At 36.2% G+C, this 9,525-nt stretch overlaps 1 protein-coding gene across 1 annotated transcript in view; it reads right to left on the reverse strand.

Annotated features, from left to right (window-relative positions):
• The window catches only part of KCNU1 (potassium calcium-activated channel subfamily U member 1), a 38,874-nt gene extending 30,880 nt beyond the window's left edge, over positions 1 to 7,994 (reverse strand). The window contains exons 1-10 of the mRNA XM_053463786.1: positions 7,956 to 7,994; positions 5,971 to 6,032; positions 5,438 to 5,528; positions 4,379 to 4,490; positions 3,890 to 3,965; positions 2,949 to 3,024; positions 1,609 to 1,779; positions 842 to 933; positions 606 to 716; positions 166 to 271 (exon numbers count right to left, since the gene is read on the reverse strand). Of these exons, the coding sequence (XP_053319761.1) occupies positions 166 to 271; positions 606 to 716; positions 842 to 933; positions 1,609 to 1,779; positions 2,949 to 3,024; positions 3,890 to 3,965; positions 4,379 to 4,490; positions 5,438 to 5,528; positions 5,971 to 6,032; positions 7,956 to 7,994 (936 nt within the window). The remainder of the gene's footprint in view (positions 1 to 165; positions 272 to 605; positions 717 to 841; positions 934 to 1,608; positions 1,780 to 2,948; positions 3,025 to 3,889; positions 3,966 to 4,378; positions 4,491 to 5,437; positions 5,529 to 5,970; positions 6,033 to 7,955) is intronic.
• Positions 7,995 to 9,525: the final 1,531 nt, after the last annotated feature.

Consider the following 9,525-nt stretch of genomic DNA (forward strand, 5'->3'; position numbering starts at 1 on the left):
ATGGGGAGAAATAACTATGTCGATCTTGAGAACAATCAGTTAAGATTGCTTCTCCCATGGTATACACATTTGGTGGCTTTTTTTCTTTATATGTAGTGTGCATTTTAATTTTAAACACTATTTATCAAAGGATTAAGGAAGCTATAATGCCATAACATATCTTACCTTTACTCTTTTCAGGTCGTCGACATTTAGCACAGATCCATAGAAAAACGTAGTTTGCGCGTGATAACGTTTTAACAGAGTCTCCAGCTCCAAATTTGGGATGATTCTTGGGACAGAGAAACCCATATATTAACCAAGCGCCAGTGTTCCCTCTAAGCTGTGCGCTTTTTTAGAGAGCGCACACGTCCAAAAATTGTGCGCACAACAGTTTTTCCCCAAAAAAGAAAAAAATTATAATTTTTTTGGAACTTTATGCGGCGCGGATATTGTGCGCACAAAATGTTTGCTCTCTGAAAATTTTTGCACAAGATACATTTTCTGCGCACGCTAACTAAGAAAAATTAGATGGAACATTGCCAAGCACTACTGTTATATGTCTTAGACTGAATGATCTGAAAATGGATATAATGCAGGTATGATGTATATAATAGAAAACTCACTCTCCCATAAAGATGACCTCTGTGCTGGTCCTCCCTTTATCTCTGTCCATGAAGTCCTTGAGAAATGAATTCACACTGTCTAGTGTTATGTACCCACAGACTACAACATGTCTGAAAAATAGGACATTAGTCTATAAGAAAGGCCAATGGCTTGATCAACTATGGGCTTCCATTCATACACCAATATACACTTGGGCCGTACCATATTTATTATATTATTTATAATTTTAACTTACTTTCTTCGTCCCATCACAACATATGTCCCATTGTACTTTTTAGTGCTTCCCACAATATCCACGATTTCTGGAGCATGGCTGGCAAACAGAGCCTACAAATATATACCTCTCCTAATTAGCAGTTCAGAGCAAAAGATAGAAGTGATAAGTGCTTAACTGTATTTGGAAAGACTGAACCCTCAGGTTAAATATGTCACTTATCTACTACTAGCATAATGTACAACTATACAAAGGTTAGTCATTTATACATGAAATAATCTCCTATCATTTTCTCCCTCTTATCGTACATGGCCTTTATATAATCCCCAGCAGTTGTCCCAGTGTCATTAAATATACGGTATGTATTTATATCACCTTTGTGTTAATGCCATACAATCAATATTACATGTGATTGTTGTGGTACCTATCGACATCATATATGACATGGACCCCAAAAATGGATTTGTGTATTCAGCAGTACTGATAATGATGTTTTGATAATGCTGCATTTAGTTACAAAAGTGTTAAATTTGGCAGGGTAGCTGATATAACACCTTTTATAATCTGTATAACTTGCTAGCCTCCCTGTATTACAGAGTTCTTTTCTTTTTTTTCTCATTCGATGGTCATTTGGGGGGGGCTGTGTCATTTTGCAATGCAATTTGTTTCTTATTACTGTATGTTGTACCCTGGTTTCCTTGTTTTTGTTTGTGTCTTTGAAAACGCAATACAAATGTTCAAAATGAGGTCCCATTTTCCATTAAAATGTATGGAATCAAACTCCTTACTAGTCCTCCAACGATGAAGAATATCATGAAGATTCGGCCTAGGGTAGTTTTGGCTGTAATATCTCCATAACCCACAGTTGACATAGTCACCATAAGCATATATATGCATTCAAGGTAATTCATGCGCTGAGAGTTATCGTAGTCTAGCCATTGGTCTCCTGTATTTTCAAGCTAATAAAACACAATACAGACAGGTATTGGGATGCATGCACTTCCTAAAGTCAATTATGATTTTTATAGCATTGTTCTTGGTTTTTATATAATTTATGTCAGAAGGGAGGGAGAGGGTATGTATGTTTGAATGCATATGAGCATTAATGTGTATATAATCATGAACGTCTATTTATATGAGTGTGAATGTCTATGTATAAGTGCATGTGAGCATGAATGTCGGAGGGGGCAAAACAGACTAAGACAGAAGAAAAAAGGTTAGTCGGTTATGCTGTACCACCGTTAATGCCTGGCTCAGTATATAGTGATGGCAGTAATGCTGTAGGATCGTCAATGTCTGGCTCAGTATATATAGTGAGGGCAGTACCACTGTCAATGTTTGGCTCAATATATGCTGATGGCAGTTATCCTGTAGCATAGTCAATGTCTGGCTCAGTGGAAAGTGATGGCAGTTATGATGTACCACCGTCAATGTCAGGCTTAGTTAAAGTAGATAGAAGGTATGCTGTACCCCCTTTAACGTCTGGTACAATATATAGTGATGGCAGTTATGCTGTACCACCGTGAATGCCTAGTACAGTATATAGTGATGGCAGTTATGCTGTACCACTATCAATGCCTAGCACAGGATATAGTGATGGCAGTTATGCTGTACCATCGTCAATGCCTAGCACAGTATATAGTGATGGCAGTTATGCTGTACCACCATCAGTGTCAGGCTCATTTTAAAGTGATGGCAGCTATGCTGTACTACCCTCAGTGTCTGGCTCCATATGTGTTGTTGGCAGCTATGTCATGGAAAATAATATATATACTTTTATATTTTTCTGATTGATTTTCTGTATTTATATATTTATGATTAGAATGATTTGTAGTTTTCTATTGATGCTGATATTTATTATTAATTATCTTTATATTAAAATTGGTTTACACTGTTTAAAAGTTATCTTTTTTTATTACTATGAATATTGAAAAATAGATATGAGGGGGGTGTAACCACAAGGGAGGAGCTTAACCAAGAAGAAGAGTGGTCATTATAGAGTGTGACTAAGGTATGGGCATTACCACAGGGGACCCATGACTCTTTGTTGCTCAGGGCCCTGGATGGTCTTAGTCCACCCCTGAGTATATATGTTATATATATATATAGTAGAACATATAATATTTACCAGGTGCAGAAATCCAGCTGCTGTCAGCCAGCTACTAAGGAAAACAGCTAGCAGGTTTGAGAGCTTGATAGCAGCACTGCCAGGAATGGAGAAAACAGTTGGTATTCCTCACTATAGTTAAAGTAGCCACTTCATGCTTGCAAATAATATACTTCTATATTCAAATAATATACTAATATATTTTGTTTTTAGAATTATTCTTAAAGCCAACTTGCGGACATGTGGAGTTAGCACAAAATAGAGTGATTGGAAAATTCACCTTTTCTCAACCATCATCCGGGTGATGACCCAGCTAAGGTACTAAGTCAAAGGAAACTGTATAACATAACACACCATCTTAGGCTATATAGGTTAACTAATCAGTGACCAATCATTTGAAGAACCATACTCACTGACTTGTTTTAAAGAAAAACTCTTAAAAAAATAAAATGGTATGGAAATTCAAGAGAAATTCTGCTTACTAGATGAACTTGCACCCAACCATGCCTATGTGAATGAGCATGCAAGATAATATGATAGGGAAGGATTTAGGCAGTTTGTGTTATGGAAACACACTTAGACAAGCTATGGAAGACTTTAATAGGTACTTTTCTATTCAGACACAACATTGCTGCAATATCTAGTATGTTAAGTAAATAAACCTTAGCAGTTTTTAATACACAAATTTACAAAGTATATAAATAAAATTGAGAAAATTTCTTCATTTACACATTCCAAGACAGATAGGATGACACATTTCGTTACGTTTTAAAAAAAAGTCAATGCATGATTGTATTGTATTCTATGTTGAATCTTTGTGGCATGTTGCATTTGTTTGATAACATTTCTTGTAGGAAAACAATGTAAACCAGCCAATATCAAGTCTGCAGTATATCTCCTGACCAAACTGTGATTTATTTTTTAGATTCTGTTTACTTTTTGGAATTTTGGTTCATTCTTACCTGGTTTTAGTTATTTTGAGTAACAGTAAAATTTTGGGTAGTTCTAACAACCGAAGAGCCCGGATGAAGCGAAGTCCTAAGTAGGAGACAAACTCCATGATCAATAGGCAATAGTTTATACTGAACATCATTTCAACATGTATGAGAGGATACTGTACTTCCTATTCTCTCATCTACTCGTATTTGAAAAGAATCACAAAACATAACTGGGAAAAGCTAAAGACATTTTATTTCCATAGTCATAGTGTCTAATGTTTATAAGAATATATAAGAGAGTTCTGTTTCATAGAGGCGCTGCTTTTCTATTTTATCCGGTAGGTACTAGAGATGATAGAACTAGTACTGAGGAACCTCCCAGGAGGCAAAGGTGTGTGACGCTCTGCAAAGGTGCTTGTGTTGAACCTCCAAAATTATATGTGTGAAAGATAGAAACCACATTTCAAAAAACAAAGTATACAAATGGGAATAAGAGTAGTTTAGAAAACATACCAAGCCAGTTTTTCCCTAAATAAACCAAAACACAAACTGGCGGAATAGTCAAAAAATCCACTATAGAGTTCAGCTCTAGCCAGAATTTCAGCTTGTCACTGGCAGCAATGAACTGCAAGACAAAGTAAGTAATTTTACATATAACACAGCACATAAGTTATCCATGAAGAATAGAAATGGCATTTTTTTTTGCAATTAAGGTTCATATTGATTGTGTATATTTAATGATAAAACATTTCGCAAGAGCGCAATCAATACAAAATAAATTTTAGGAAGTCTAATCAATTTTCAGAATGCATAGGGCATAGGAAATGCCTTATTATAGTCTTCAATTTATTTTTATATTGCAGTAAAGAACATTAAAGAAATATACATGTCTTTTAATTCATAACTCGATTTTTGTTTTGCTGTAAACTTATCAGCCACTACCATGATTGCTGATCACAGCTCTGCCTTTGGGGGCTGCACGCCACTGTGAAGGTTATGTGAGTGGTGAAGGCAAAAGGTTTTTACCCCCTTGTAACTCAACAATCCCAAAGACGCTTTTCTATCCTGCATGTCTAGCTGTGTGTAACTATCTGGGAAAGCATATATTACAAATATGACTGCATAAGCAATGCCTAATAAACTTACACAAATGGACCCAAAAGATTAAGACAACTTTTCCATTTTTTTTTTCAGACAATTAATTTAATTTCCTGTTCTTTTTGATTTCCATTCAGAAATTAAATTCACTGAACAAAGCAAAGAAAACAGAAGAATCAATACAGAAGGCACAAGAAAAGAAGCAGTGCTGCAGAAAAGAAGGCAGGAAAATGGAAGCGGTTGTTGGAGGAGGTAGGGAGACATTGAGAGAGAGTGAGAGAGGTGTGACAGAGGGTGAGAGGGAGTGTGAGTGATTGAGAGTGGAAAAAAAACACGACAAAATGCAAGCAAAAAAATAGGAGCTCTTTTGTTTCATCGGAGGCCCAGACATTTGTACAAATCCCAATGCACAAATCCAATGCCTAATTCTATATACAGGATTCCAGAGTATAGTATGTTGGGTTAAACACTTACCCGTAATACAAAGCAAAATGCAAAGAACCCATTAGCCAACACTTCTGCTGCAGCTATTATTTTTCCAGGGTAGTCACACGATTCTAAAGGGCTAAAGAGAGACAGGGAGGTATGGCAAAGCCCAATATACTTCATCATTATGGTTATCAAACCAAATTATCTCTTTATTTCTGACAGTGGCAGAAGGAGCAAAATGACCATGACCATATTTTGTTGACACAGCCCAGCTGTGGGCTGAAACGTTGATGAGCATTTTTTTTCTTTTCCCTTGAGTTTTATTGAACTATTATATTTCATAGCCCTGTACAACGGGATGCATGTGACATGGCTAAACATTAGTGGAATATTTGGTTTGGTTAGTGAGAGAAGCTGCTCAGAAGCACTTCTTATTGCGTCCAGCAAAGCCCACCACATTTTTTCTTCTCCAACATGAGTTTATTCCATTCAATTTTTAATAAAAGCCCAAGATGAATCTGATATAGAAAACTTTGGCTTGGTATTAAGAAAGAAGCAGAAAAGGCTGTAGTACTTACTACGTAGACATAATAAAGTAAATTATCACTGTGATAATGGTGAGCGCAAACACGCCAATGACCTAGAGGAGAAAGCATTACAAGATATTCTTAGATATTTACATTAACTGTATTCTTAAAAATAAAAATGTTATGACTAACAAAACAAATACTCTGACTCGATATATATATATATATATATATATATATATATATATATATATATATATATATATATATATATATATATCACTAATTCAATGGAATTGAGTTTCTGTAGATACATATGACTAAAGTGAATTTTATTTGTCAAAACGTTTGCACACGTGCTGAAATTGAACTCACATTCAATGCACATAAAATCATTATTTTTGGCAAGTGTGTTTGTGGAATGGGGGATGGAATAGACCAGAGCTCTCTATTATATGAAGTTAAGAGGAAGTCCAATGATCTGTTAACATTAAAGGTTTTTAAATTAATGTGTTTCTTCTGTTCTGCTAGCAGAGCCTGTAGCATTAGTTAAATATGGGAGCATAACTGGCACTAAACAAAATGAACAATACAGGTAATATGAAAACATGTTAACATACCCTGCTTTTGCAACCTTGCAATCTATTAGTAGGTTAAAAATGAGGGACCTCTTGTGTAAGGATGGTTTAATTGTAGAGAGAAACCAGTGGCCTGAAGATCTCACAGGTTGGGGAAACAGTGATTTCTTTTGGACCTTAAGTCGTACATATTAAGGGGATAGACTGCATGCTTCTCTGAACAGATGCAAGTCAGCAAGCATTGAAAGTTAGAATAGTTATTAAACAAATTTATGTTTAATACGCATTAAGGGTGTGGGAAGAGCAGAGGGTCTTATTCTTACAAGGTTACAACCTATTGGTTAAACAGTAGGAGAGGACTACTTGGGTAAATATGACTTTTTAGGAATATGAATTGTAGGAAGGGAAATATGGAGAAATCAGTGGCGTTGAGATCTGGCAGATGGTTATGACGTTTCTTTAGGATGCAGGTTAATGGTATAAGGGGGATAGGTTGTATGCTTAATAGATGGGTTTTTAATACTTGTTTAAAGTTAGGGAATTTCAGAAAATAGGTACAGAACAAGTAGAATCCTGGATATACACAAGTGGGAACCATAGAAGAGAGACACTAGTAGTGTGAAGAACACAGAGGTTGGTTAGGAGACTATTTGGAGAAAAGAACATACAGTAGATATGGGGGTGCAGATTTGTTAAGGGCTTTGAAGGTCACAAGTAATTCACTGCAATCCATAGAAAATAAGCTTTGTTAAATTTACACATTTTAGTCATATTTCCTAGGCAATTTAAAAACCACAAAAAGAAATCTGAAGACAGGTCTTATTAACTGCATTTCTATTAATGCACTGTTAATAGGTTAAACTAACAGTCAGCACATGCACAGATGAACCTAAACACACCTTAACACTTTAACCCTTTAATTGATAGATGAAACAAAATAGATACCGGTATCAAAATGATGGTATTCGACACATTTTGTTTAACTATGTCAGCATTGGAGCATTTTTATTACTTAACTTATTATAATGTTGCAAAGTTAAATAGAAGCATCATTTTGCGCAACACCAGCAACATTCTAACCTTCAATTAACCTAATCCAACATTTAAACAAGTAAAGCAATACCATAACATCTGACAACGTCTATCTAACGTCAAAGGTTGAGCATTGAGTGTAAGCCAGAGCTGTGGCGGATCTCATCCCTCCTCTACTTAAGTGGTTTGGTCCTTACGAACACGTTAGGTCTTTCTTTACGCAGCAGGTTGAACCTGCTTGTTGCAGAGTAGGTTCAATGATCCAAGACTAGGATTAGTTTCTGGATTTTCAGGACTGTTTTAAGTGGCACTTTAAAGGCGCATACAAACTAAAATCATAGGAAGAAAAGACATTGCTGAATAATTAATGACATCTATACTTGGTCTGTAGAACAGTATAAGTTGACAATTTACCATGTTACTCACCAAAATCTTTCCTATAATGGTCTGAGCTGACAACGTCATTTCCACAAAGTGTACCACCCGGACTTGAATACTAATTGATTTCTTTTTTTTCTCCCTCATCTAAAAGAAAGCCATTGTTATCCTATGGTGTCTGCCATGATGCACTCACTAGAATACACTTCTATATATTCTGTATTGAGATCAACATTTCCATTAGGAGCCAACGTAAAATAGAAGAATCGAAAAGGCATCTTTATATAAAAGTTAACATTGTGCAGTGTTCACCTTATTTGAGGTTTTGGAACATCTCTGAAAGCATAAACGTATGGCTCTCAACAACAATATGATGACCAGACCGCCTAGAAACACAGATGCTGATGATATCAGAGAAGCATTCTTTTCTGTGGAACAGTGTGAAGATATCATTTTGCTTCCCTATTATGTTAACTGGTCTTAAAATATCCTTCTACTTCTGTTGCTGGAGCTGCCACTGGAACTTTCTTTCTGAAGAACAAGAATTCCATTGTTATTCACAAAGCGGCTGGCACAGATACTAGGCACATGCACATATACTAGGAGATAAGAATGAGAGTGTTGTCATCGGAATCTTTTCTTTGGTTTTCTAACTGATGGGAGGTTTACATATTGTTGTAAACGCACAAATCAGTAATACATTAGTGTGCGAGCATAAAGGATGCTCCATGAGAATTAAAACACACGGGAGCGTGAGAAAGTTTCTTGATGAAACAAAAATTAAAATTGACTGATATTGTTGTGTATGATAAACAAGTGGTCTTTTAAAATATGTCTGTTTAACTTGCGCATGGTACACTCAATTACCCATATTCAGCAACAGGCAAGCTGGTTAAACTATATGATTCACGTCCATGCTGCTTTTATGTTAAAACACAGAATGATAACCAGGAGATTGCTGTGTAATGTAAAACCCAAATTATTTAGCTGTATGCAATTTAATAGTAATTAACTTCATTTTTAGGGAAACTGTTATATCTTAAACAATATAAAGTAGGTCAATGTTTCTCAACAGTTTACTACTCAGCTGCCACAAATCTATCTAAAATACCCATAACCTCCATCTCTTGCTCAGCAAATGTCCCTTACACCTGTCACAAAGTAAGGAAACACAATTCCCTTGTGCTATTGTCTAGTTAAGGTCCTGCTGTGGCCCTGTGGTTTCTAGCACCACCAGCAATCTATGTCGCCAGCCCCCACTCCTTCATGCATTTCATTGCAGACATTGGAGAGAAAGGGCAACACAAGCTTATGGAGTAGGAAAAACCCTTCTTAATATGTACGATTCCTTTATGATTCACTGCTGATCAGTGGCATCTACAATCATATTTAGGGGGGCACATGGGATAGGGGCAAACGTATACACACACACATACAAATATTTGGGAAACATTTATAAGTTAACAACCACCACTGTGAAATATGCAACCAAGTCTTTCTGTATGTGTACATATGGACTTGCCCCAGCACCCACATTGCACACACAGAAGATGCGTCTAGCTTCAGTGCTGAGTACCGGGATATCACATCATCTATGATCTCCCCAACTGGCCCTGCT

This window comes from Spea bombifrons, chromosome 4 (genome assembly GCF_027358695.1).
Source record: "Spea bombifrons isolate aSpeBom1 chromosome 4, aSpeBom1.2.pri, whole genome shotgun sequence".
Classification (NCBI taxonomy): domain Eukaryota; kingdom Metazoa; phylum Chordata; class Amphibia; order Anura; family Pelobatidae; genus Spea; species Spea bombifrons.